The sequence below is a fragment of the Oenanthe melanoleuca genome, chromosome 5 (assembly GCF_029582105.1).
Source record: "Oenanthe melanoleuca isolate GR-GAL-2019-014 chromosome 5, OMel1.0, whole genome shotgun sequence".
In the NCBI taxonomy this organism is placed as follows: domain Eukaryota; kingdom Metazoa; phylum Chordata; class Aves; order Passeriformes; family Muscicapidae; genus Oenanthe; species Oenanthe melanoleuca.
The window spans coordinates 8,414,652-8,442,589 of NC_079339.1; the positions used below are offsets into that span (position 1 = coordinate 8,414,652).

The 27,938-nt window shown below is 55.3% G+C and overlaps 6 protein-coding genes across 7 annotated transcripts in view; 4 read left to right on the forward strand and 2 right to left on the reverse strand.

Moving 5' to 3' along the window:
- Positions 1–27,938, forward strand: part of LOC130253457 (mas-related G-protein coupled receptor member H-like) — a 151,152-nt gene that overhangs the window by 31,550 nt on the left and 91,664 nt on the right. The gene's annotated exons all lie outside the window — the stretch shown is intronic.
- Positions 1–27,938, forward strand: part of LOC130253479 (rho-related GTP-binding protein RhoF-like) — a 32,163-nt gene that overhangs the window by 3,614 nt on the left and 611 nt on the right. Inside the window, exons 1-4 of one of the 2 annotated variants that reach the window (XM_056492068.1) lie at positions 26,341–26,755; positions 27,242–27,329; positions 27,532–27,641; positions 27,728–27,862. In XM_056492068.1, the coding sequence (XP_056348043.1) occupies positions 26,627–26,755; positions 27,242–27,329; positions 27,532–27,641; positions 27,728–27,862 (462 nt within the window). In that variant the 5' untranslated portion in view covers positions 26,341–26,626. Of the gene's footprint in view, positions 1–26,340; positions 26,756–27,241; positions 27,330–27,531; positions 27,642–27,727; positions 27,863–27,938 lie in introns of those variants that run through there. The other variant, XM_056492069.1, reaches the window with a different exon arrangement.
- LOC130253450 (mas-related G-protein coupled receptor member H-like) lies at positions 5,351–7,022 on the forward strand. Its single transcript, XM_056492030.1, has 2 exons — positions 5,351–5,642; positions 5,889–7,022. Exon 2 carries the CDS (start codon positions 5,999–6,001, stop codon positions 6,929–6,931), a length of 933 nt encoding a protein of 310 aa, XP_056348005.1. The 5' UTR covers positions 5,351–5,642; positions 5,889–5,998; the 3' UTR covers positions 6,932–7,022.
- Positions 8,871–9,845, reverse strand: LOC130253467 (mas-related G-protein coupled receptor member H-like). Its single transcript, XM_056492057.1, has one exon. It carries the CDS (start codon positions 9,843–9,845, stop codon positions 8,928–8,930), a length of 918 nt encoding a protein of 305 aa, XP_056348032.1. The 3' UTR covers positions 8,871–8,927.
- LOC130253442 (mas-related G-protein coupled receptor member H-like) lies at positions 19,672–22,288 on the forward strand. The gene is made up of 3 exons (XM_056492018.1): positions 19,672–19,898; positions 20,576–20,679; positions 20,926–22,288. Exon 3 carries the CDS (start codon positions 21,036–21,038, stop codon positions 21,966–21,968), a length of 933 nt encoding a protein of 310 aa, XP_056347993.1. The 5' UTR covers positions 19,672–19,898; positions 20,576–20,679; positions 20,926–21,035; the 3' UTR covers positions 21,969–22,288.
- LOC130253470 (mas-related G-protein coupled receptor member H-like) lies at positions 23,895–24,812 on the reverse strand. The gene has a single exon (XM_056492059.1). The coding sequence runs from the start codon at positions 24,810–24,812 to the stop codon at positions 23,895–23,897; it is 918 nt and encodes a 305-aa protein (XP_056348034.1).

Here is a 27,938-nt window from a genome sequence, read left to right on the forward strand (position 1 = left end):
AGAGATCCCATGCATTTTGGGCATAGATTACCCTTGGAGCAGATATTTTAAGGACCCAAAAGGACTCAGATGGGCATTTGGAATAGCAGCTGTGATGGCAGAGCATATCCAGCAATTAAACACCTTGCCTGGACTGTCTGAGAATCCAATTACAGTAGGACTTCTGAAAGGAGAAGAGCAACGGGTACCAATTGCCACTTCAACAGTACATCGCCAGCAATATAGGACAACTCGAGATGCTGTGATCCCCATCCACAAGATGATCCGTGAACTGGAGAACCGAGGGGTGGTCAGCAAAACCCACTCACCCTTCAACAGCTCCATCTGGCCTGTGTGCAAGTCTGATGGAGAATGGAGATTGACTGTGGACTATCGTGCCTTCAATGAAGTGATTCCACCACTGAGCGCTGCCGTGCCGGACATGCTGGAGCTGCAGTACGAGCTGGAGTCCAAGGCAGCAAGGTGGTATGCCACCATTGACATCGCCAATGCGTTTTTCTCCATTCCTTTGGCAGCAGAGTGCAGGCCTCAGTTTGCTTTCACCTGGAGGGGCGTGCAGTACACCTGGAACTGACTGCCTCAGGAGTGGAAGCACAGTCCCACCCTCTGTCCTGGACTGATCCAGGCTGCACTGGAAAAGGGTGAAGCTCCAGAACATCTACAATATATTGATGACATCATCGTATGGGGGAACACAGCAGCGGAAGTGTTTCAGAAAGGAGAAAAAATTATCCAAATTCTCCTGGAAGCCGGCTTCGCCACCAAGAAGGGTAAGGTTAAGGGACCTGCTCGTGAGATCCAGTTCCTGGGAGTGAAGTGGCAAGATGGACGGCGTCAGATTCCTACTGATGTTATTAACAAGATTACAGCTATGTCCCCACCTACTGACAAGAAGGAGACACAAGCTTTTCTAGGTGCCATAGGCTTTTGGAGAATGCACATTCCTGAATACAGCCAGATTGTGAGTCCTCTCTACCAGGTCACTCGCAAGAAGAACAATTTCCACTGGGGCCCTGAACAACAACAAGCTTTTGCCCAGATCAAACTGGAGATTTCCCATGCGGTAGCTCTTGGCCCAGATAGGACGGGACCAGATGTGAAGAGTGTACTGTACTCTGCAGCCGGGAACCATGGTTTGTCCTGGAGCCTGTGGCAGAAGGCGCCTGGTGAGACCCGAGGCCGACCCCTAGGATTTTGGAGCAGAAGTTACAGAGGGTCTGCAGGCAATTACACCCCAACGGAGAAGGAAATTTTGGCCGCCTACGAGGGAGTCCAAGCCGCTTCAGAAGTGATTGGTACGGAAGCACAACTCCTCTTGGCACCCCGACTGCCAGTGCTGGGGTGGATGTTCAGCGGAAAGGTTCCCTCAACCCACCATGCCACCAGTGCCACATGGAGCAAGTGGATAGCCCTCATCACTCAGCGTGCCAGAATTGGAAAATTAATCGCCCTAGGATTTTGGAAATAATTACAAACTGGCCCAAAGATGAAAGTTTCAGTGTCACGGATGAGGAACAAGAACCAGTGACACAGGCTGAAGAAGCTCCACTGTACAACCAGCTACCAGCAGAGGAAGCGTGTTACACCCTATTCACCGATGGTTCCTGTCATGTTGTAGGGATGAATCAGAGATGGAAAGCAGCTGTATGGAGCCCAACACGGCGGGTTGCAGAGGCCACTGAAGGAGAGGGTGGATCAAGTCAGTTTGCTGAACTTAAAGCTATTCAACTGGCCCTAGACATTGCTGAGAGAGAGAAATGGCCAAAGATCTATTTGTACAATGATTCCTGGATGGTAGCCAATGCTCTGTGGGGATGGTTGAAGAGATGGAAAGAGGCGAACTGGCAGCGCAGAGGAAAACCAATTTGGGCTGCTGAAGAATGGAAAGACATCGCTACTTGGCTAGAGAAATTGCTTGTGAAAGTTCGGCACGTAGACCCCCATGTCCCCAGAAGCAGAGCCAATGAAGAGCAGCAAAATTTTCAGCAGGTAGATCAAGCTGCAAAGATAGGGGTGTTGAAGATAGACCTTGACTGGGAGCACAAGGGAGAGTTGTTCTTAGCACAATGGGCCCATGATGCCTCGGGTCATCAGGGCAGAGATGCCCCCTATAAGTGGGCACGAGACCGAGGGGTGGATCTAACCATGGACAGCATCTCTCAGGTTATCCACGACTGTGACACGTGCGCTGCCATCAAGCAAGCCAAGCAGGTGAAGCCCCTCTGGTATGGGGGGCGATGGTCTAAGTACAAGTACGGAGAGGCCTGGCAGATTGACTACATCACACTGCCTCAGACCCGCCAGGGTAAACGTTATGTACTGACCATGGTGGAAGCCACAACTGGATGGTTAGAGACTTATCCAGTGTCTCATGCTACAGCCCACAACACCATCCTGGGCCTGGAAAAGCAGGTCCTTCGGAGGCATGGTACCCCTGAGAGAATTGAATCAGACAATGGGACTCATTTTAAGAATAACCTCAATAATACTTGGGCTAGAGAACATGGCACTGAGTGGGAGTACCACATCCCTTACCATGCACCAGCTGCAGGTAAAGTGGAAAGGTACAATGGATTACTGAAAACCACCTTGAAGGCATTAGATGGGGGGTCTTTTAAAAACTGAGAACAACATCTAGCAAAGGCTACTTGGTTAGGTAACACCAGAGGTTCCATCAGCCGAGCAGGTCCTGCCCAGTCTGACTCCCTTAATATAGTGGATGGAGATAAAGCCCCAGTGGCCCATGTTAGAGGTTTGTTAGGAAAGGCAGTATGGGTTAATCCCGCCTTGAGTACAGGCAAACCCATTCATGGGATTGTCCTTGCTCAAGGACCAGGATGCACGTGGTGGATAATGCAGGAAGATGGAACAACACAATGTGTACCACAGGGAGATCTGATTGTGGGGTGAGACAGAAAGAAATATGTAAGTGTTGAAGGATTGAGTAAGTGAAATGAGAGGAAATGTGTAAGTGTTGATGGACTGAATAAGTGAAATGGAAGTTTTTTTGTTTTGGTTTTTTTATTTTATTTTATTAAGTTCTTGAGCCTGTTCACGATAGGGAGATAAGAGGTGGAATGTCCTGGGGTGATGTCGCAATGCTTTGTATCCCAGAATCGTGTGTTGCTCATGCCTAGAGAGTTTGTTTTATCTAGCCAGGCAGCACCAACCCCTCCCCCCGGGCAAGAGTTTCTGCCGGCCGGCCGGCAAATACCCCACCTTGGATTGCTGCTTGCTGCTTGTTCTGCTTGCCGCTTGCAAACCCCCCTGCTTCTGCGCTTTTTCTGCCGTTTTTGCTTTACTTTTTCTTCCCTTATTAGCTAGCAATACCTGATCCTGGGCGGCCTGAACATCAAGGAACCCCGGACGCTGCACCATCGTGACAAGAAATACGTGTTCCTGCCCTTCCCAGCACCGGCTGCATCCACTCCGACGGGTGAAGTTTTCTGCATCACCCGCGGCTGTTCTTTTCTCTTGTTGGGGAGTGGTTTTTTCTGTGTGTTTTGGTAAATAAACAAGTTTTTTCCATTTTACCTCTGAGGAAGTTCTTCCCGAACCCGTAGGTGGGAGGGGAGGAGATTTTGGGGGTTTGTTTTGGGGGCAGAGCTCCTTTGGAGATTTTTCCCTAATTTCTCCTAAACCGGGACAACCCTCAACCTCTTCCTCTTTACCCCAGCCATGCTCATTTCCAGCACAATCCTCTTCATTAAGGTCAACTGTGGCTCCCATGAGCGACAACCCAAGAGACCTGACATCGTTATCCTCCTCACTGTGCTCTCCGTCCTCCTCTTTGCTCTCCCACTCGGCCTCTGCAATTTCCTGAAGCAGCTCAATTACATCGTTCTGTCCTCCCGGGTTGTATTGCTGCTCACCTGCATCCACAGCAGCACCAAACCCATCATCTAATTATTGGTGGGGAGCTGCTGGAGACACTGCTCCATGCTGTCCCTAAGGAAGGCTCTCCACAGGGTGTTTGGGGAGCTGAAAGAAAACCCTGCCTGCAGCAATGATGCTGCTATGGACACAGGGGTCTGAGCCTGTTGATCCCTTCCCCTGCTCTGCTGAAGGACCCTGGGACAGTGGCTCTGGGTTTCCTTGAGTCACCTGAGCTAGGAACTCTCCCATTTGCTCCACTCAGAGGATCCTTGAAGGCTGACAGCTCCTGGGCCAACTCTCCCACTCCTCGACACTCAACTCTTCACCTGGTGAGGAGCTGCAAACGCATCCAGGGTGAGCCTTTCACTGCCTTTGAGGGCGATTTTGCACAGGGACCTTGCAGTGACTGTCTGAGTCCACACACGTGTCATATTTCCTGTTGCATTGACTGGATTTTCTTTGTAAAGATTTTTTCACTTGGTGTGCCTGTGCAGTCAGGGCTGGAGTGAACCTGGCCACTGAACTCCGTTGTGCTGACGCTTAATATTAAATCTGGTTTTTTTACTGATCCCCTTGGCGGTGATCATGGATCTCAAACACTCCTTTGGAACACTCCCGCGGTGGAATCCCGCAGGAGAAGGAGCAGGGGCATGTGGGAGGAATGCTCTGAGTGGAGCACACGGGAGCAGGGTTTTCCTCCTCCCTCCCGGGTGCTAGAACACCATGGCCAGGAGGGGCAGGGACACTGCCGGCAGTCCCGGGTGGAGCGGGGCAGGAGCCGGGCTGCTGGAGGAGATGGGTTGCCCCGGGGAAGGAGGGGCCTGGGTGTCGTAGGGGTCTGGAGAGGTGAAAACAAAGTCGGAGCGGGTCTGGATGCTGCCGATCCCAAATCTCCCCACTGGAGGACAGCAGAGCCCGGCAGACGGTGCTCGGAGCAGAGAAGCCGCCGCCGGTCGGGAAACCTGCGGGATGGGAGAGGATGCGGGGAGGATGGAGAGCGGGGAGGGGGAGCGGGGATGAGGATGGGATGGGACAGGAACCAGGAAAGAGGAGCCGAGGTGAGGATGGGATTGGGATAGAGCGAGGAAGCTCAGCTAAGCGTCCTTTGGCCAAGGGGAGGTTTTGGCAATGATCCCGGAGCTCTTCCCAGAATGCGAAACGATTCTGACAAGCAGCCAGCTGCCTTACCAGTACTGCCAGCACTGCCAGCACTGCCAGCACTGCCGGCATTCCAGTGCCACCAGCACCACCAGCATCTCCCTGCTGCTGCAGGGACAATGACCGCTCAGGGAAGAAAAACGAGGAATGATAAACATCTGTCAGGAGAGGAAAGGCATTTGGACAATGGGTCATTGTGCAGGGAAGTGGAGTGTTTCTCATCAAGAAGAAATGAGCAGCCAATTGCAAAATTTTGTCTGTGGAGCATCTGGCAAAAACCACTTCCGTAGTGGACAAAAAAAACCAAAAGATAAAAGTCATAACAAATTACTCCACAGAAGTGGAGCTCTGACGTAGCCAAAGATGCAACTTCCGACTGCCCAATGACTGCACCAAGTCTTGGGGAGCAACACCAGGATAGGGCATGGACAGCAGCTGGTACAACAGAACTGGGGAGCTCCTGGTGATCTGAACACTTTCTCCTTCTTCATGCTACTGACCAGAGGGGATCCACTTTAGGATATTGACCCCAAAGGTGCAAGAGGTACCAGGAAGCACTGCTGATCTGCACAGACCCCCTTTGCCTGCTGCTGCTCCACAGTGAACAGGTCAGTGGAATGTTTTCTTTCCTCCCTCCCCCACCTTCCTCTCCTCCAGCAGCTGCTCTGTTCCTGCCACCCTCTCCTGATGACCACAGTGTCCTCCCCAGATCCCCCATCCTCTGCCCTGTGCTTCCCTTCCTCATCCCCTCCTGAACATCCCAACCATGTCACCTCCCTCTCCCACCCCACCATTTCCAGCATTCTCCTCCCCTGCACATCTCACTCCTCCCCACCAAATCCTTCCCACTGCAGGGAGCTGCTCAGCAGCTGTGTCATCCCTTCCTGGATTCTCCAAGCACTGACTCCCATCCACGCTGACCACAGCCTGGGGCTACATCCCACTGCCTGCCCAGTGTCCATCCATGGAGGTGACCACCGTGTCCCCATCTCCTGCCTCACCCACTGAAGGAGACGATCTCTGTGAGATAGATGTCACTGATGTGGCTGTGGATGGTGTCACACTGCTCATCTGCCTCTGTGGGCTGGGTGGAAATGGGGCTGTCCTCTGCTTTCTCCAAAGGAATCCTAAAACCTTATACATCCTCAACTTGGCCTTCGCCAACTTCGCTTTCCTCCACTTTGCGCTCCCCTCCTCCCTGCTCTACCTGCTGGAGGACACGTCCTGCTCCATTGTCGTGTCCCTGACGTACCTGAGGTCCCTTCTCCTGCTGTCCCTGTTCTCCTACAACCTGGGGCTGTACCTGCTGACAGCCATCAGCATTGACAGGTGCACATCCATCCTCTGCCCACTCTGGCACCGCTGCCGCCGTCCCCAGCGCCTGTCCTGGGTGGTGTGTGCCCTGCTCTGGGCACTCTCCATCGCTGTCATTGTCACAGTTACTTCCCTGTGCCTGTCACAGGAGCACCAGCACTGCCAGGTGTCCCTCATCTCCATGTACACCCTCAACCTGTTCCTCTTTACCCCAGCCATGCTCATTTCCAGCACAATCCTCTTCATTAAGGTCAAGTGCGGCTCCCATGAGCGACAACCCAAGAGACTCGACATTGTTATTTTCCTCCTTGTGCTCTTCTTCCTCCTCTTTGCTCTCCCCCTCAGCCTCTCCAACTTCCTGCAGCAGCTTGATTACACGGTTGTGTCCTCCCAGGTTGTTTTCCTGCTCACCTGCATCCACAGCACCATCAACCCCTTCATCTACTTCCTGGCAGGGAGCTGCTGGAGCCGCTGCTCCGTGGGGTCCCTCCGGCTCTCCCTCCAGAGGCTCTTTGAGGAGCCAGAAGAAAGCAATGCCCATGGCATTGATCCTGACATGGACACAGCTGTCCCAGCTTGCTGATCCCTTCCACTGCTCTGCTGAAGGACCCCGGGACAGTGTCTGAGGGCTTCCTCGAGTCATTTGATTAATAAATAGCCGTGGTATCACCCTCCCTGTGGTGCTGTAATCCTGCAGGAGAAGGGAGCAGGGGCAGTACCAAGGGCAGTGTGGGAGGGATGCTCTGCAGGGAGCACGGCTTTCCTCCTCTCTCATGGGTCCTAGAACACTATTCCCCAAAAGGGGTCATGCCTCACAGCGCTGTGATCCCAAAAGTCCCCCTGGCACCTGGTTCCTACATCCCACTGCGGTCTGAGATCAATAAACGGCATCGTGAACCCCGAGCTGCCTTTGCCCCCTCTGCCAGCGCTCCCCGGGTTCCCCAGGCTACTGCTGCCAGCCAGGAATGTGGCTGGAGGAAGGGGACACATCCGTGGATTGTGCTACCTGGAGCAACCACGATCCCGAATGCCCAGAGCTGGGCTGGCACCAGCACAGCCAGCAGGGACAGGACGGCCCAGGGGCTCAGCATTCCCACCTGGCTGCTCCCAGAGTGTCACAGCAGAGATCTGCCCCAAGGCCTTTAATTTTTAAGTTTGTGAGTCGGGTACAAAAGACTCTCTGCATTCAGGAATTCTTCCTCTCCTCTGCCTTCAGCTGCTCCCTCAGTGGGCTTGGATGGTGCAGCAGCAAGGACAGGAGGAGGCTGCGGTCCTCAGCACGGCCACCCCCAGCCAGGAGCAGGGTGACATCTGTGTTTGTCACCACGGGCTCCAAGGGGCATCACTCGCCTCCCAGTGCTTTTCCTGAGGTCACCAGCCCCACCACATCCCACATCTTTCCTTCAGCCCCACCACATCCCACACCTTCCCACTACGTCCAACGCCTGCCCACAATCCCGCCATGTCCCAAACCCACCCACAACCTCCCATCCCGCTCCCCATCTCAGCCCACCCACCTCCCGTCCTTCCCATCCCTCCCAGCCCCGTGCCTGACGCTCCAGTCCCTCCCCATGGGATGCTCCCCCCAGGATGCCCCATGCGGTTTTCGGGGACTGTTTCTCTGGGAGATTCTCCTCCAGAGCAGCTTCACCCGTGGTGTCCCGCCCCCCAGCCTCCCTTGGAGAGGGATAAGAGGCGACAGCGGGATGTATCCAGGAGCTTTTATTGGGGCGGAGGAGCGAGGAATGGCCAGGAGCGGGGCACTGCCGGGGATACCGGGAGGAGCGGGGCAGGAGCGGGGCTGTCAGGGAGGAAGGCGGCCCCAGGGGCGGATCCGGCACCTAAGAGTGGAACGGGAAGGGTCTGGGTGCCGGCAATCCCAAATATTCCCATCGGAGGGCAGCACAGCCCGACGGCCGCGCTCCGGGTGGAACGGACGCCAGCTGGGAAACCTGTGGGACGGAAAGGACGGGACGGGACTGGACGGGACGGGACGGGACGGGACGGGACGGGACGGGACGGGACGGGATGGCATGGCATGGCATGGCATGGCATGGCATGGCATGGCATGGCATGGCATGGCATGGCATGGCATGGCATGGCATGGAGAAAAGAGCAGAGATAGGAATGGGAAGCAGCATGGCGATAGGATGGGGACAGGCAACAGTGAAGGGGAGTCGAGATGAGGATGGTTTAGGGATTGGACTGGGGTGGGAATTCTGGTGGGACTAGGATGCAATAGGGATAGGGATAGGGATAGGGATAGGGATAGGGATAGGGATAGGGATAGGGATAGGGATAGGGATAGGGATAGGGATAGGGATAGGGATAGGGATAGGGATAGGGATAGGGATAGGGATAGGGATAGGGATAGGGATAGGGATAGGGATAGGGATAGGGATAGGGATAGGGATAGGGATGAACACATCATCATGGATCAGTGGGATGGGAAAAGCTATGGGATGCGTCCTGACTCACAGCTGCAGGAGGATGATCTGCAGGCCTGGCTGGGAGCAATGATGGGCAGCTGAGCATGAAGGCAGCATGGGCAGCACGGCCAGAGGGACCACAGTGACCTCTCAGCTGGAGACTGTGGTGATCCCTGTCTCCTCAAAGACCCTCCGGAAGGCGACCTGGAGGGATGTGACAGAGCAGTGCCTCCAGCCGCTCCCCACCAAGAAGTAGATGAAGGGGTTGATGCTGCTGTTGATGCAGGCAAGCAGGAAAACCACGTGGGAATACTCAACTATGTAATCAAGCTGCCGCAGGAAATTGCGGAGGCTGAGGGGCAGTCCAAAGATGAGGAAGAAGAGCACAGTGAGGAAGATAACGATGTAGAGCCTCTTAGGCTGACGTCTCTTGGAGCCACACAGGACCTTGATGAAGAGGATCACATTGGAGATTACCATGGGTGGAGCAAAGATGAGAAAGTTGAGGGCATACATGGAGATGAGAGCCACCTGGCAGTGCTCATGGTCCTGTGGCAGGCACAGGGAGGTCACCACCACCATGACAGCGATGGAGAGTGCCCAGAGCAGGGCACACACCACCCAGGACAGGCGCTGGGGACGGCGGAAGCGGTACCAGAGGGGGAAGAGAATCGAGCTGCACCTCTCGATGCTGATGGCTGTCAGCAGGAACAGCCCCATGTTGTAGGAGAACTGGGACAGCAGGACAAGGGACTTCAGGTGCTTCAGGGACAGGACAGTGGAGCAGGATGCTTCATACATCATGCAGAGCACGGAGGAGGGGACTATGAGGAAGAGGAATGTGAAATCGGCCACAGCCAGGTTGAGGACGTAGACGGTGATGGGGTTCCTGCGGATGTGGAATCCAAGGAGCCAGAGGACAGCCCCGTTCCCAACCAGCCCACAGAGGCAGATGAACAGTGTGACACCATCTATGGCCGCATCGGTGACATTGATCCCACAAGAATCATCTCCTTCACTGTCTGTCACGGGAGATGAGGGAGGTGGAGAGGTCAGGCTCAGCTCCATGGTGGAGGGTGGGATGTGGTCCCCAGCTGTGGTCAGAGCAGAGGGGAATTAGTGGGACCCCAGAGGATCCCATGACAGGGGGAGGGGTCCTGGCGGGGTGGCACAGCAGGGCTGGGGACAGGGGGACCGTGGGATATCCAGGGGTGAGGTGAGGGCGGAGGGAGGGTTGGATCAATTCAGTCATCCCGATTGAGGACAGCCACAGGAGCGGTGAGAGGGGATTTGGGGACATCCAGGGAGACACAAGCAGTACCCAGGGCTGGACTCTGGTCCCGATCCCCTACCTTTCTTTGGGCTAACCTGTTGGTGTCTCTGAGCAGGGCACGCTCCTTCCCTCCGGTGCTCAATCTTCTCCAGTGAGGAAAATTGGCGTCTCACATCCTCAGAAGCTCCAAGCAGCCAATTTGTCCCCAGATAAAGCAGCTTTTTGGGGCGTTTCTGCACAATCACGGATCGGGCACAGAGCACTGGGCAGTTGCACACAGGCTGCCTCTTCTCCCGTCAAAAGTCTGTTGGTCTTGCGGGAAAGGAAATGTTTGGTCCGAGCGAATACCCCAGAGGACGAACACTGCAGCAGCTGCATCTCGCTGTGAAAGAATCTTGATGCTTTTACAATTCAACCTGATGTCTCATTAGACTGGTAATTGCCACCTTCCTAATTGTTTGATGGTGCTCAAGCCTCCTCTCCCCATCCTACCCCGATGCTGGCATCCTTCTGAGATTGTTCATTACTGCGTGCATTTGCCTCCAGCCTCCCAGCGTGAGAAACCCTCTCTTCCAACTTCATCCTGCATCAGGCCTGGGTGTCAATTGGGAATTTCTCTGAGCCCTCACTTTGGATCCACTCCAGCTGGTCTGGAGGCTCCAGAGCCCTTCTGGACAGACTGATAGCCCCTGAGAGAGCCTGGAGAGGCTGGTGGCAGATGAGGAGATGGCAGGGGACAGCACACACGACCCCACATCCCTCCCTGCAACCCTACACCAGAAGCACCCATTCACCCCCACCAAAGTTTTGGGGTGACAGAAGAGGGACTGGACTGGACTGGAGAGGGTCTTGGGGACATCTAAGCAGGGGCATCACTGGGGGACATCACTGATAGGATGGCATGTCCCCGAGCAAAGCAGCGTGTCACAGCCTGTGCCAGCTGTGCTGGAATCACTAGGAAAAGGCAGGAGGCTGGTGGGCACCCCCTCACCCAGGTGCTGCTGGAGACAGAGACTCCTGGCAGGGCAGGGCTCAGCATGGCACCGCAGGGGTGTGACAGCAGGGGTGGCACTGACAGCGGGGCCAGGGCAGTGAGTCACCCCCTCCGTGCCTCCCTCCACCCCTGGACTTTGCCTCCCGCGGATGCTCGCGGCAATAAATCCCGGGCTCGGAGGCGGGAATGCGGCGTCGGGGAGGGCACGGGGGTCCCATCCCAGGGGTGTGGGGGATCTGCACGCAGAGTGCACGAGTGGGATTGCCATGGGCAGTGGGATTCCCATGGGCGGTGGGATCACGAGTGGGATGAGGATGAGAGCGCGCCAGAGGCAGCGGGCAGGAGTGCGAGGGAGCGTCACACGGGCAGGCAGGACATGCAGGTGGCAGTGTGACGCTTGTGACGCCGCGAGGACCTGCCGGGAGAAGGTCACCTGTGAGCCGGGGCACCTGTACGTGTGTCGCCACCGCTGTCACCGCCGCGGCCCCAGCCCGGCGGCGGGCGGGGTGACAGCCGCACCCTGGACCGGGCGGGTGCTGCCCGCCCCCCTGTCCCCATCCCTGCCTCCGCCGAGGCCACTCGGGCTCCGTGGCCCCACCGGACACCCCCATGCAGCAGGAGCCGGGGAAACAGAACCCAGGAACCCCCGAAACCGAGGTCAAGGCTGTCGTCGTGGGGGATGGCGGCTGCGGGAAGACGTCACTGCTGCTGGCCTTTGCCAGGGGGGACTTCCCCAAGGTACCGGGATTCCTGTCCCCTGGCTGGTGGGTGGCTGTCACCGTGCGGGAGCGGTGACAGGCAAAGGGCGCCGATGGGACACGGTGGCGGCAGCGGGGCCGTTTGGAGAGGGACATGGGGACAGGGGGCAAGAGGTGGCCCAGCCTGGGGCTGGTGGGGCTCTGTGACACCTCTGCCTCTCTTGGCGGGTCACAGGGTGGGGAGCAGGATTTGTCCCTCAGTGAGGGCACTCAGCGAGTGCAGGGAATGGGGGCAGCCACAGAGACCCCTGTCCTGAATCCCCCGTGGGACATCCATGATGCTCTGTACTGTTGTGGGATGGGGGACAAAGGTGCTTCCCATCCCACTGACCCAGGGAGGAAGCAGCATTTCCTACTTCCTGCTTCCCTCTCTGTGTCCTGTTCTGTCCCCGCTGGGGTCCCCTCCATCGCTGTCATTGTCCCAGTTACTTCCCTGTGCCTGTCACAGGAGCAGGAGCACTGCCAGGTGTCCCTCATCTCCATGTACACCCATGTCCTGAGTTGATGTCGCAATGCTCTGTATCCCCACATCCTGTGTTGCTCATGCCTGGAGAGTTTGCTTTATCTAGCCAGGCAGCACCACCCCCTCCCCCTGGGCAAGAGTTTCTGCCGGCCGGCCGGCAAAACCCCTCCTTGGATTGCTTGCTGCTTGCTGCTGCTTCTGCTTGCCGCTTGCAAACCCCCCTGCTTCTGCGCTTTTTCTGCCGTTTTTGCTTTACTTTTTCTTCCCTTATTAGCTAGCAATACCTGATCCTGGGCGGCCTGAACATCAAGGAACCCCTGGACGCTGCACCATTGTGACAAGAAATACGCGTTCCTGCCCTTCCCAGCACCGTCTGCATCCACTCGGGACGGGTGAAGTTTACTGCATCACCCGTGGCTGTTCTTTTCTCGTATTGGGGAGTGGTTTTTTTCTGTGTGTTTTGCTAAATAAACAAGTTTTTTCCACTTTACCTCTGAGGAAGTTCTTCCCGAACCTGTAGGTGGGAGGGGAGGAGTTTTTGGGGGTTTGTTTTGGGGGACAGAACTCCTTTGGAGATTTTCCCCTAATTTCTCCTAAACCGGGACAAATATTATTTGGCACCCAACGTGGGGCAAGAGTAAGTGGAAAAAACTTTATTACTGTGTAACTGTATATCGGTATAGATTTATAATGCTTTTTGGGATGGATTTTGGTGTGTGGTTTTGGATACTAGGGTTTTTTGAGGTTTCAATACCTCTTTGGTCTCTGGGGTTATTTTCCTGACCGGAAATAGATCCAGTACTGTCCCTTATTTGTAGTTTTTATACTAGAGGGATAATGACCAAAATATTTATTGGACTGGGCTTGGTTGCAATGGCTTGTCAGAGGTCTATGAAGATGCTGGAATTGGTTCCAGGGATACCTTCTGGATCCTGGTTATGGATATGCATTCAGTTTGTTAGAGGAGAAAAATTTTGTAAGCTTTCTTTACACAGTTTACAGTTTATATAAAATCAGGGCTGAGTTTTCTAGAGGTGCTGGTGCGACTCCTGACTTAGGAGCAGAGCAAAGTGTGAGGAGTCCTGAGTGGTGTGGGAAATGGCAGGACCTGGGCCAAATGTTAAAGAAATTTTCTGATCCTATAGTTTGGGACTTTTCACATGAGCAAATTCAGAGCCCAGCTGAGGTGGTAAAATATTTGAAAGAGAAGTGCCACGATAGCTCTAAGGAAAAAAAGATCACTGCAGTGAGTTGGGCCCTGGCACATGTTTATCGTACCCTGTTAGATAGTGTAGAATCACAGACAGAAGACAGGGAACAGGGAGATAAATTAGTTACCATCCCAGTGACTCAGGCTGTAGTCAACACCCCAGGCTCGAGGACAGGGACAAAATTAGATAATAAGCTTCAACCAATGGCCGTGGCTACTAGCACCAGAAGTGGAAAATGTACAGCTAAGACTGATTGACCAGTGGAGGATGATGATGATGATGCAGGAGAAGGACCCTCAACGCCTCCTGAAATGAAACCTGGAGTTAAGGTGACCGGTGCAAAGTCAGAGAGCAATAGTGAGTCCTTTTCTTTGAAGGACCTTTGTGGTCTAAGGAAGGACTATACGAGATGACCTGATGAATCCATAATCAGTTGGCTGGTCCGGCTTTGGGATGCGGCAGGCGAGGCTACCATCCTGGATGGCACTGAAGCGAGACATTTGGGATCCCTGTCTCATGATCCGGTCATCAATCAAGGAATGATGACGGGGGCTAACACTCAAAGCCTCTGGGCACATGTTCTGGATAGCGTGGCACAAAGATATCTGTGTGCCGATGACCTGTACATGCAGCAGACCTGGTGGAAAACCATAGAGCAAGGGATCCAACGTCTGAGGGAGATGGCAGTGGCGGAGATTATTTTTTCGGATGATATAACAACTAGGAATCTGGACCTGGTACCATGCACCCCAGTAATTGTACGACTGGGGCCACCTGAATATGCATCCGCTCTAGCGATAATGAAGCAGCATGAGGTGCATGAGACTGTACTCAACATGGCAAAGAAGCTTCGTGCCTATGCGGATTCTGTACATGGCCCAACCCATGCTAGAATTGCAGCTGTGGAAACACGCTTGCAGAACTTAGAAGATAAGATAGAGGAAATCATCGGAGACTTAGAGAGGAAATCAAGGAGGACCTCCTCCAAATTTCAGCAGTACAGATTAGAAACCCTGGCACACAACATAGACGTCCCCCGATAGGGAGAGGAGGTACACTCCCCAGGCTGAGCTATGGTTTTTTTTGAGGGATTGTGGAGAGAACATGAGGAGGTGGGATGGAAAGCCTACGGTTGCTTTAGCACAACAGGTGAGGGATTTGAAGGAAGGCAAGATTGAAAGAGGAAGTTCCACCAAACGGAGAGCTGCTCCTGTTTCTCGTAGCCAAAGTGCCAAACATGATAATGATAATGACATGTCTGACCCTCTTGAGGGAACCTCTAAGATGTATGCCTCAGAAAAGAAGGATAACCACGCTTAGAGGGGCCCTCCCTCTAGCCAGAGTGAGGCGAGGGAGAACCGTGTTTTTTGGACCGTGTGAATTCGGTGGCCTGGCACATCGAAACCACGGAAGTATAAAGCTTTAGTGGATACAGGAGCACAGTGTACGATAATTTCATCAAGATATGTGGGGGAAGAATCCGTTTCTACTGCTGGTGTGACAGGTGGGTCACAGGACTTCACCATGGTGGAAGCTGAAGTGAGTTTAACTGGAAAGGATAGGAAGAAACATCTTCTTGTGACTGGTCCAGAGGTCCCATGCATTTTGGGCATAGATTACCCTTGGAGCAGATATTTTAAGGACCCAAAAGGACTCAGATGGTCATTTGGAATAGCAGCTGTGATGGCAGAGCATATCCAGCAATTAAACACCTTGCCTGGACTGTCTGAGAATCCAATTACAGTAGGACTTCTGAAAGGAGAAGAGCAATGAGTACCAATTGCCACTTTGACAGTACATCGCCAGCAATATAGGACAACTCGAGATGCTGTGATCCCCATCCACAAGATGATCCGTGAACTGGAGAACCGAGGGGTGGTCAGCAAAACCCACTCACCCTTCAACAGCCCCATCTGGCCTATGCGAAAATCTGATGGAGAATGGAGATTGACTGTGGACTATCGTGCCTTGAATGAAGTGACTCCACCACTGAGCGCTGCCGTGCTGGACATGCTGGAGCTGCAGTACGAGCTGGAGTCCAAGGCAGCAAGGTGGTATGCCACCATTGACATCGCCAATGCGTTTTTCTCCATTCCTTTGGCAGCAGAGTGCAGGCCTCAGTTTGCTTTCACCTGGAGGGGTGTGCAGTACACCTGGAACTGACTGCCCCAGGGGTGGAAGCACAGTCCCACCCTCTGTCCTGGACTGATCCAGGCTGCACTGGAAAAGGGTGAGGCTCCAGAACATCTACAATATATTGATGACATCATCGTATGGGGGAACACAGCAGCGGAAGTGTTTCAGAAAGGAGAAAAAATTATCCAAATTCTGGAAGCCGGCTTCGCCATCAAGAAGGGTAAGGTTAAGGGACCTGCTCGTGAGATCCAGTTCCTGGGAGTGAAGTGGCAAGATGGACGGCGTCAGATTCCTACTGATGTTATTAACAAGATTACAGCTATGTCCCCACCTACTGACAAGAAGGAGATACAAGCTTTTCTAGGTGCCATAGGCTTTTGGAGAATGCACATTCCTGAATACAGTCTCTCCACCAGGTCACTCGCAAGAAGAACGATTTCCACTGGGGCCCTGAACAACAACAAGCTTTTGCCCAGATCAAACTGGAGATTTCCCATGCAGTAGCTCTTGGCCCAGATAGGACGAGACCAGATGTGAAGAACGTACTGTACTCTGCAGCCGGGAACCATGGTTTGTCCTGGAGCCTGTGGCAGAAGATGCCTGGTGAGACCCGAGGCCAACCCCTAGGATTTTGGAGCAGAAGTTACAGAGGGTTTGAAGGCAATTACACTCCAACGGAGAAGGAAATTTTGGCCACCTACGAGGGAGTCCAAGCCGCATCAGAAGTGATTGGTACGGAAGCACAACTCCTCTTGGCACCCCGACTGCCAGTGCTGGGGTGGATGTTCGGCAGAAAGGTTCCCTCAACCCACCATGCCACCAGTGCCACATGGAGCAAGTGGATAGCCCTCATCACTCAGCGTGCCAGAATTGGAAAACTAAATCGCCCTGGGATTTTGGAAATAATTACAAACTGGCCGAAGATTAAAGTTTCGGTGTCATGGATGAGGAACAAGAACCAGTGACACAGGCTGAAGAAGCTCCACTGTACAACCAGCTACCAGCAGAGGAAGCGTGTTACACCCTATTCACCAACAGTTCCTGTCGTGATGTAGGGATGAATCAGAGATGGAAAGCAGCTGTATGGAGCCCAACACGGCGGGTTGCAGAGGCCACTGAAGGAGAGGGTGGATCAAGTCAGTTTGCTGAACTTAAAGCTATTCAACTGGCCCTAGACATCACAGAAAGAGAGAAGTGGCCAAAGCTCTATTTGTACAATGATTCCTGGATGGTAGCCAATGCTCTGTGGGGATGGTTGAAGAGATGGAAAGAAGCGAACTGGCAGCGCAGAGGAAAACTAATTTGGGCTGCTGAAGAATGGAAAGACATCACTACTTGGCTAGAGAAATTACCTGTGAAAGTTCAGCACGTAGACGCCCATATCCCCAGAAGCAGAGCCAATGAAGAGCAGCAAAATAATCAGCAGGTAGATCAAACTGCAAAGATAGGGGTGTTGAAGATAGACCTTGACTGGGAGCACAAGGGAGAGTTGTTCTTAGCACAATGGGCCCATGATGCCTCGGGTCATCAGGGCAGAGATGCCATCTATAAGTGAGAACGAGACCGAGGGGTGGATCTAACCATGGACAGCATCTCTCAGGTTATCCACGACTGTGACACGTGCGCTGCCATCAAGCAAGCCAAGCGGGTGAAGCCCCTCTGGTATGGGGGGCGATGGTCTAAGTACAAGTACGGAGAGGCCTGGCAGATTGACTACATCACACTGCCTCAGACCCGCCAGGGTAAACGTTATGTACTGACCATGGTGGAAGCCACAACTGGATGGTTAGAGACTTATCCAGTGTCTCATGCTACAGCCCACAATACCATCCTGGACCTAAAAAGCAGGTCCTTCGGAGGCATGGTTCCCCTGAGAGAATTGAATCAGACAATGGGACTCATTTTAAGAACAACCTCATTAATACTTGGTCTAAAGAACATGGCATTGAGTGGGTGTACCACATCCCTTACCACGCACCAGCTGCAGGTAAAGTGGAAAGGTACAATGGATTACTGAAAACCACCTTGAAGGCATTGGGTGGGGGGTCTTTTAAAAACTGAGAACAACATCTAGCAAAGGCTACTTGGTTAGTTAACACCAGAGGTTCCATCAACCGAGCAGGTCCTGCCCAGTCTGACTCCCTTAATATAGTGGATGGAGATAAAGTCCCAGTGGCCCATGTTAGAGGTTTGTTAGGAAAGGCAGTATGGGTTAATCCTGCCTCGAGTACAGGCAAACCCATTCGTGGGATTGTCTTTGCTCAAGGACCAGGATGCACGTGGTGGATAATGCAGGAAGATGGAACAACACGGTGTGTACCACAGGGAGAACTGATTGTAGGATGAGACAGAAAGAAATATGTAAGGGGTGAAGGACTAAGTGAAATGAAAGGAAATATGTAAGTGTTGATGGACTGAATAAGTGAAATGGAAGTTTTTTTGTTTTGGTTTTTTTATTTTATTTTATTAAGTTCTTGAGCCTGTTCACGATAGGGAGATAAGAGGTGGGGTGATGTCGCAATGCTTTGTATCCCAGAATCGTGTGTTGCCCATGCCTAGAGAGTTTGTTTTATCTAGCCAGGCAGCACCACCCCCTCCCCCCGGGCAAGAGTTTCTGCCGGCCGGCCGGCAAATACCCCACCTTGGATTGCTGCTTGCTGCTTGTTCTGCTTGCCGCTTGCAAACCCCCCTGCTTCTGCGCTTTTTCTGCCGTTTTTGCTTTACTTTCTTCCCTTATTAGCTAGCAATACCTGATCTTCGGCGGCCTGAACATTAAGGAACCCCGGACCCTGCACCATCGTGACAAGAAATACGTGTTCCTGCCCTTCCCAGCACCGGCTGCATCCACTCGGGACGGGTGAAGTTTTCTGCATCACCCGCGGCTGTTCTTTTCTCTTGTTGGGGAGTGGTTTTTTCTGTGTGTTTTGCTAAATAAACAAGTTTTTTCCACTTTACCTCTGAGGAAGTTCTTCCCGAACCCATAGGTGAGAGGGGAGGAGTTTTTGGGGGTTTGTTTTGGGGGCAGAGCTCCTTTGGAGATTTTCCCCTAATTTCTCCTAAACTGGGACAACCCTCAACCTCTTCCTCTTTACCGCAGCCATGCTAACTTCCAGCACAATCCTCTTCATTAAGGTTAACTGTGGCTCCCATGAGCGACAACCCAAGAGACCTGACATCGTTATACTCCTCACTGTGCTCTCCGTCCTCCTCTTTGCTCTCCCACTCAGCCTCTGCAATTTCCTGAAGTAGCTCAATTACATCGTTCTGTCCTCCCAGGTTGTATTGCTGCTCACCTGCATCCACAGCAGCACCAAACCCATCATCTAATTATTGGTGGGGAGCTTCTGGAGACACTGCTCCATGCAGTCCCTAAGGAAGGCTCTCCACAGGGTGTTTGGGGAGCTGAAAGAAAACCCTGCCTGCAGCAATGATGCTGCTATGGACACAGGGGTCGGAGCCTGTTGATCCCTTCCCCTGCTCTGCTGAAGGACCCTGGGACAGTGGCTCTGGGTTTCCTTGAGTCACCTGAGCTAGGAACTCTCCCATTTGCTCCACTCAGAGGATCCTTGAAGGCTGACAGCTCCTGGGCCAACTCTCCCACTCCTCGACACTCAACTCTTCACCTGGTGAGGAGCTGCAAACGCATCCAGGGTGAGCCTTTCACTGCCTTTGAGGGCGATTTTGCACAGGGACCTTGCAGTGACTGTCTGAGTCCACACACGTGTCATATTTCCTGTTGCATTGACTGGATTTTCTTTGTAAAGATTTTTTCACTTGGTGTGCCTGTGCAGTCAGGGCTGGAGTGAACCTGGCCACTGAACTCCGTTGTGCTGACGCTTAATATTAAATCTGGTTTTTCACTGATCCCCTTGGCGGTGATATTTTCATGGATCTCAAACACTCCTTTGGAACACTCCCGCGGTGGAATCCCGCAGGAGAAGGGAGCAGGGGCATGTGGGAGGAATGCTCTGAGTGGAGCACACGGGAGCAAGGTTTTCCTCCTCCCTCCCGGGTGCTAGAACACCATGGCCAGGAGGGGCAGGGACACTGCCGGCAGTCCCGGGTGGAGCGGGGCAGGAGCCGGGCTGCTGGAGGAGATGGGTTGCCCCGGGGGAGGAGGGGCCTGGGTGTCGTAGGGGTCTGGAGAGGTGAAAACAAAGTCGGAGCGGGTCTGCATGCTGCCGATCCCAAATCTCCCCACTGGAGGACAGCAGAGCCCGGCAGACGGTGCTCGGAGCAGAGAAGCCGCCGCCGGTCGGGAAACCTGCGGGATGGGAGAGGATGCGGTGAGGATGGAGAACGGGGAGGGGGAGCAGGGATGAGGATGGGATGGGACAGGCACCAGGAAAGAGGAGCCGAGGTGAGGATGGGATTGGGATAGGGCGAGGAAGCTCAGCTGAGCGTCCTTGGGCCAAGGGGAGGTTTTGGCAATGATCCCGGAGCTCTTCCCAGAATGCGAAACGATTCTGACAAGCAGCCAGCTGCCTTACCAGTACTGCCAGCACTGCCAGCACTGCCAGCACTGCCGGCATTCCAGTGCCACCAGCACCACCAGCATCTCCCTGCTGCTGCAGGGACAATGACCGCTCAGGGAAGAAAAACGAGGAATGATAAACATCTGTCAGGAGAGGAAAGGCAGTTGGACAATGGGACATTGTGCAGGGAAGTGGAGTGTTTCTCATCAAGAAGAAATGAGCAGCCAATTGCAAAATTTTGTCTGTGGAGCATCTGGCAAAAACCACTTCCGTAGTGGACAAAAAAAACCAAAAGATAAAAGTCATAACAAATTACTCCACAGAAGTGGAGCTCTGACGTAGCCAAAGATGCAACTTCCGACTGCCCAATGACTGCACCAAGTCTTGGGGAGCAACACCAGGATAGGGCATGGACAGCAGCTGGTACGACAGGACAGGGGAGCTCCTGGTGATCTGAACACTTTCTCCTTCTTCATGCTACTGACCAGGGAGGATCCACTTTAGGATATTGAACCAAAGGAGCAAGAGCTACCAGGAAGCACCACTGATCTGCACAGATCCCCTTTGCCTGCTGCTGCTCCACAGTGAACAGGTCAGTGGAATGTTTTCTTTCCTCCCTCCCCCACCTTCCTCTCCTCCAGCAGCTGCTCTGTTCCTGCCACCCTCTCCTGATGACCACAGTGTCCTCCCAAGATCCCCCATCCTCTGCCCTGTGCTTCCCTTCCTCATCCCCTGCTGAACATCCCAACCATGTCACCTCCCTCTCCCACCCCACCATTTCCAGCATTCTCCTCCCCTGCACATCTCACTCCTCCCCACCGAATCCTTCCCACTGCAGGGAGCTGCTCAGCAGCTGTGTCATCCCTTCCTGGATTCTCCAAGCACTGACTCCCATCCACGCTGACCACAGCCTGGGGCTACATCCCACTGCCTGCCCAGTGTCCATCCATGGAGGTGACCACCGTGTCCCCATCTCCTGCCTCACCCACTGAAGGAGACCATCTCTGTGAGATAGATGTCACTGATGTGGCTGTGGATGGTGTCACACTGCTCATCTGCCTCTGTGGGCTGGGTGGAAATGGGGCTGTCCTCTGCTTTCTCCAAAGGAATCCTAAAACCTTATACATCCTCAACCTGGCCTTCGCCAACTTCGCTTTCCTCCACTTTGCGCTCCCCTCCTCCCTGCTCTACCTGCTGGAGGACGCGTCCTGCTCCATTGTCGTGTCCCTGACGTACCTGAGGTCCCTTCTCCTGCTGTCCCTGTTCTCCTACAACCTGGGGCTGTACCTGCTGACAGCCATCAGCATTGACAGGTGCACATCCATCCTCTGCCCACTCTGGCACCGCTGCCGCCGTCCCCAGCGCCTGTCCTGGGTGGTGTGTGCCCTGCTCTGGGCACTCTCCATCGCTGTCATTGTCACAGTTACTTCCCTGTGCCTGTCACAGGAGCACCAGCACTGCCAGGTGTCCCTCATCTCCATGTACACCCTCAACCTGTTCCTCTTTACCCCAGCCATGCTCATTTCCAGCACAATCCTCTTCATTAAGGTCAAGTGCGGCTCCCATGAGCGACAACCCAAGAGACTCGACATTGTTATTTTCCTCCTTGTGCTCTTCTTCCTCCTCTTTGCTCTCCCCCTCAGCCTCTCCAACTTCCTGCAGCAGCTTGATTACACGGTTGTGTCCTCCCAGGTTGTTTTCCTGCTCACCTGCATCCACAGCACCATCAACCCCTTCATCTACTTCCTGGCAGGGAGCTGCTGGAGCCGCTGCTCCGTGGGGTCCCTCCGGCTCTCCCTCCAGAGGCTCTTTGAGGAGCCAGAAGAAAGCAATGCCCATGGCATTGATCCTGACATGGACACAGCTGTCCCAGCTTGCTGATCCCTTCCACTGCTCTGCTGAAGGACCCCGGGACAGTGTCTGAGGGCTTCCTCGAGTCATTTGATTAATAAATAGCCGTGGTATCACCCTCCCTGTGGTGCTGTAATCCTGCAGGAGAAGGGAGCAGGGGCAGTACCAAGGGCAGTGTGGGAGGGATGCTCTGCAGGGAGCACGGCTTTCCTCCTCTCTCATGGGTCCTAGAACACTATTCCCCAAAAGGGGTCATGCCTCACAGCGCTGTGATCCCAAAAGTCCCCCTGGCACCTGGTTCCTGCATCCCACTGCGGTCTGAGATCAATAAACGGCATCGTGAACCCCGAGCTGCCTTTGCCCCCTCTGCCAGCGCTTCCCGGGTTCCCCAGGCTACTGCTGCCAGCCAGGAATGTGGCTGGAGGAAGGGGACACATCCGTGGGTTGTGCTACCTGGAGCAACCACGATCCCGAATGCCCAGAGCTGGGCTGGCACCAGCACAGCCAGCAGGGACAGGACGGCCCAGGGGCTCAGCATTCCCACCTGGCTGCTCCCAGAGTGCCACAGCAGAGATCTGCCCCAAGGCCTTTAATTTTTAAGTTTGTGAGTCGGGTGCAAAAGACTCTCTGCATTCAGGAATTCTTCCTCTCCTCTGCCTTCAGCTGCTCCCTCAGCGGGCTTGGATGGTGCAGCAGCAAGGACAGGAGGAGGCTGCGGTCCTCAGCACGGCCACCCCCAGCCAGGAGCAGGGTGACATCTGTGTTTGTCACCACGGGCTCCAAGGGGCATCACTCGCCTCCCTCCCTGTGCTTTTCCTGAGGTCACCAGCCCCACCACATCCCACATCTTTCCTTCAGCCCCACCACATCCCACACCTTCCCACTACGTCCAACGCCTGCCCACAATCCCGCCATGTCCCAAACCCACCCACAACCTCCCATCCCGCTCCCCCTCTCAGCCCACCCACCTCCCGTCCTTCCCATCCCTCCCAGCCCCGTGCCTGACGCTCCAGTCCCTCCCCATGGGATGCTCCCCCCAGGATGCCCCATGCGGTTTTCGGGGACTGTTTCTCTGGGAGATTCTCCTCCAGAGCAGCTTCACCCGTGGTGTCCCGCCCCCCAGCCTCCCTTGGAGAGGGATAAGAGGCGACAGCGGGATGTATCCAGGAGCTTTTATTGGGGCGGAGGAGCGAGGAATGGCCAGGAGCGGGGCACTGCCGGGGATACCGGGAGGAGCGGGGCAGGAGCGGGGCTGTCAGGGAGGAAGGCGGCCCCAGGGGGGGATCGGACACCTAAGAGTGGATCGGGAAGGGTCTGGGTGCCGGCAATCCCAAATATTCCCATCGGAGGGCAGCACAGCCCGACGGCCGCGCTCCGGGTGGAACGCCGCCAGCTGGGAAACCTGCGGGACGAAAAGGATGGGACGAAAAGGACGGGACGGGACAGGACGGGACGGGACGGGACGGGACGGGACGGGACGGGACGGGACGGGATGGGACGGGACGGGATGGCATGGCATGGCTTGGAGAAAAGAGCAGAGATAGGAATGGGAAGCAGTATGGGGATAGGATGGGGACAGGCAACAGTGAAGGGGAGTCGGGATGAGGATGGTTTAGGGATTGGACTGGGTTCGGAATTCTGGTGGGACGAGGATGCAATAGGGATAGGGATAGGGATAGGGATAGGGATAGGGATAGGGATAGGGATAGGGATAGGGATAGGGATAGGGATAGGGATAGGGATAGGGATAGGGATAGGGATAGGGATAGGGATAGGGATAGGGATAGGGATAGGGATGAACACAACATCATGGATCAGTGGGATGGGAAAAGCTATGGGATGCGTCCTGACTCACAGCTGCAGGAGGATGATCTGCAGGCCTGGCTGGGAGCAATGATGGGCAGCTGAGCATGAAGGCAGCATGGGCAGCACGGCCAGAGAGACCACAGTGACCTCTCAGCTGGAGACTGTGGTGATCCCTGTCTCCTCAAAGACCCTCCGGAAGGCGGCCTGGAGGGATGTGACAGAGCAGTGCCTCCAGCCACTCCCCACCAAGAAGTAGATGAAGGGGTTGATGCTGCTGTTGATGCAGGCAAGCAGGAAAACCAGGTGGGAGTACTCAACTATGTAATCAAGCCGCCGCAGGAAATTGCGGAGGCTGAGGGGCAGTCCAAAGATGAGGAAGAAGAGCACAGTGAGGAAGATAACGATGTAGAGCCTCTTAGGCTGACGTCTCTTGGAGCCACACAGGACCTTGATGAAGAGGATCACATTGGAGATTACCATGGGTGGAGCAAAGATGAGAAAGTTGAGGGCATACATGGAGATGAGAGCCACCTGGCAGTGCTTGTGCCTCTGTGGCAGGCACAGGGAGGTCACCACCACCATGACAGTGATGGAGAGTGCCCAGAGCAGGGCACACACCAGCCAGGACAGGTGCTGGGGACGGCGGCAGCGGTACCAGAGGGGGAAGAGAATCGAGCTGCACCTCTCGATGCTGATGGCTGTCAGCAGGAACAGCCCCATGTTGTAGGAGAACTGGGACAGCAGGACAAGGGACTCCAGGTGCTTCAGGGACAGGACAGTGGAGCAGGACACATCATACATCAGGAAGAGCACAGAGGAGGGGACTATGAGGAGGAGGAAGGTGAAGTCGGCCACAGCCAGGTTGAGGATGTAGACGGTGATGGGGTTCCTGCGGATGTGGAATCCAAGGAGCCAGAGGACAGCCCCGTTCCCAACCAGCCCACAGAGGCAGATGAACAGTGCGACACCATCTATGGCCGCATCGGTGACATTGATCCCACAGGAATCATCTCCTTCACTGTCTGTCACGGGAGATGAGGGAGGTGGGGAGGTCAGGCTCAGCTCCATGGTGGAGGGTGGGATGTGGTCCCCAGCTGTGGTCAGAGCAGAGGGGAATTAGTGGGACCCCAGAGGATCCCATGACAGGGGGAGGGGTCCTGGCGGGGTGGCACAGCAGGGCTGGGGACAGGGGGACCGTGGGATATCCAGGGGTGAGGTGAGGGCGGAGGGAGGGTTGGATCAATTCAGTCATCCCGATTGAGGACAGCCACAGGAGCGGTGAGAGGGGATTTGGGGACATCCAGGGAGACACAAGCAGTACCCAGGGCTGGACTCTGGTCCCAACCCCCTACCTTTCCTTGGGGCCAACCTGTTGGTGTCTCCGAGCAGGGCACGCTCCTTCCCTCCAGTGCTCAATCTTCTCCAGTGAGGAAAATTGGCGTCTCACGTCCTCAGAAGCTCCAAGCAGCCAATTTGTCCCCAGATAAAGCAGCTTTTTGGGGCGTTTCTGCACAATCACGGATCAGGCACAGAGCACTGGGTAGTTGCACACAGGCTGCCTCTTCTCCCATCAAAAGTCTGTTGGTCTTGCGGGAAAGGAAATGTTTGGTCCGAGCGAATACCCCAGAGGACGAACACTGCAGCAGCTGCATCTCCCTTTGAAAGAATCTTGATGCTTTTACGATTCAACCTGATGTCTCATTAGACTGGTAATTGCCACCTTCCTAATTGTTTGATGGTGCTCAAGCCTCCTCTCCCCATCCTACCCCGATGCTGGCATCCTTCTGAGATTGTTCATTACTGCGTGCATTTGCCTCCAGCCTCCCAGCGTGAGAAACCCTCTCCTCCAGCTTCATCCTGCATCAGGCCTGGGTGTCAATTGGGAATTTCTCTGAGCCCTCACTTTGGATCCACTCCAGCTGGTCTGGAGGCTCCAGAGCCCTTCTGGACAGACTGATAGCCCCTGAGAGAGCCTGGAGAGGCTGGTGGCAGATGAGGAGATGGCAGGGGACAACACACACGACCCCACATCCCTCCCTGAAACCCTACACCAGAAGCACCCATTCACCCCCACCAAAGTTTTGGGGTGACAGAAGAAGGACTGGACTGGACTGGACTGGAGAGGGTCTTGGGGACATCTAAGCAGGGGCATCACTGGGGGACATCACTGATAGGATGGCATGTCCCCGAGCAAAGCAGCGTGTCACAGCCTGTGCCAGCTGTGCTGGAATCACTAGGAAAAGGCAGGAGGCTGGTGGGCACCCCCTCACCCAGGTGCTGCTGGAGACAGAGACTCCTGGCAGGGCAGGGCTCAGCATGGCACCGCAGGGGTGTGACAGCAGGGGTGGCACTGACAGCGGGGCCAGGGCAGTGAGTCACCCCCTCCGTGCCTCCCTCCACCCCTGGACTTTGCCTCCCGCGGATGCTCGCGGCAATAAATCCCGGGCTCGGAGGCGGGAATGCGGCGTCAGGGAGGGCACAGGGGTCCCATCCCAGGGGTGTGGGGGATCTGCACGGAGAGTGCACGAGTGGGATTTCCATGGGCAGTGGGATTGCCATGGGCAGTGGGATCACGAGTGGGATGAGGATGAGAGCGCGCCAGAGGCAGCGGGCAGGAGTGCGAGGGAGCGTCACACGGGCAGGCAGGACATGCAGGTGGCAGTGTGACGCTTGTGACGCCGCGAGGACCTGCCGGGAGAAGGTCACCTGTGAGCCGGGGCACCTGTACGTGTGTCGCCACCGCTGTCACCGCCGCGGCCCCAGCCCGGCGGCGGGCGGGGTGACAGCCGCACCCTGGACCGGGCGGGTGCTGCCCGCCCCCCTGTCCCCATCCCTGCCTCCGCCGAGGCCACTCGGGCTCCGTGGCCCCACCGGACACCCCCATGCAGCAGGAGCCGGGGGGACAGAGCCCAGGAACCCCCGAAACCGAGGTCAAGGCTGTCGTCGTGGGGGATGGCGGCTGCGGGAAGACGTCACTGCTGCTGGCCTTTGCCAGGGGGGACTTCCCCAAGGTACCGGGATTCCTGTCCCCTGGCTGGTGGGTGGCTGTCACCGTGCGGGAGCGGTGACAGGCAAAGGGCGCCGATGGGACACGGTGGCGGCAGCGGGGCCGTTTGGAGAGGGACATGGGGACAGGGGGCAAGAGGTGGCCCAGCCTGGGGCTGGTGGGGCTCTGTGACACCTCTGCCTCTCTTGGCGGGTCACAGGGTGGGGAGCAGGATTTGTCCCTTAGTGAGGGAACTCAGGGAGTGCAGGGGAGGGGGGCAGCCACAGAGACCCCTGTCCTGAATCCCCCGAGGGACATCCATGACTCTCTGTACTGTCGTGGGGTGGGGGACAAAGGTGCTTCCCATCCCACTGCCCCAGGGAGGAAGCAGCATTTCCTCCTCCCTTGTTCTCTCCCTGTGCCCTGTTCTGTCCCCACTGGGGTCCCCTCCATCTCTGTCCCCCACAGCTCCCTCTGTCACCTCTATCACTCTTTCCCTTTCTCCTGTCAGGTCTATGTCCCCACCGTGTTCGAGAAGTACACAGCGTCTCTCCAGGTTGCCGGCAAGCCCGTGAAGATCCACCTGTGGGACACTGCAGGTGGGACAGGAGGGGACAGGATGAGCAGTGCCCCCCACTCTCCCACCCGGGCTTTTCGGGGTGTCCCACATGCCTGATCGTGCCTTGGCGGGGTGTCCCCGTGCCATGACCGTGGGAGAGCCGGGATTAACCCACAGCCGTCACAGCTGTCACTTTCATGGTCCCACACTGGTGTGTAATGGTTTTCTTCTCCGCCCGGCAGGACAGGAAGACTACGACAGGCTTCGCCCTCTGTCCTACTCAGATGCCAACGTTGTCCTTATATGCTTTGATGTCACCGACTCCAACAGCTTCGACAACATCCTAACGAAGGTAATGGAGCCCCGTGGGTGCGTCTGTCCCCTGTCCCCGTCCCTGGGTGACACGTGCCCATCCCTGGGTGACATGTCTCGTCACAGTGGTACCCAGAGGTGAACCACTTCTGCAAGGGGGTCCCGGTGCTGCTGGTGGGCTGCAAGACGGACCTGCGGCAGGACCAGGAGGTGCTGCAGAAGCTGAAGGACGGGCGGATAGAGCCCGTCTCTCGCCAGCAGGTGGGTGTCACCTCCCGGTGGGACGGGACGGGACAGGGGTGGCCCCAGCACGGGATCGTGCGGCGGCGGGGTCCCG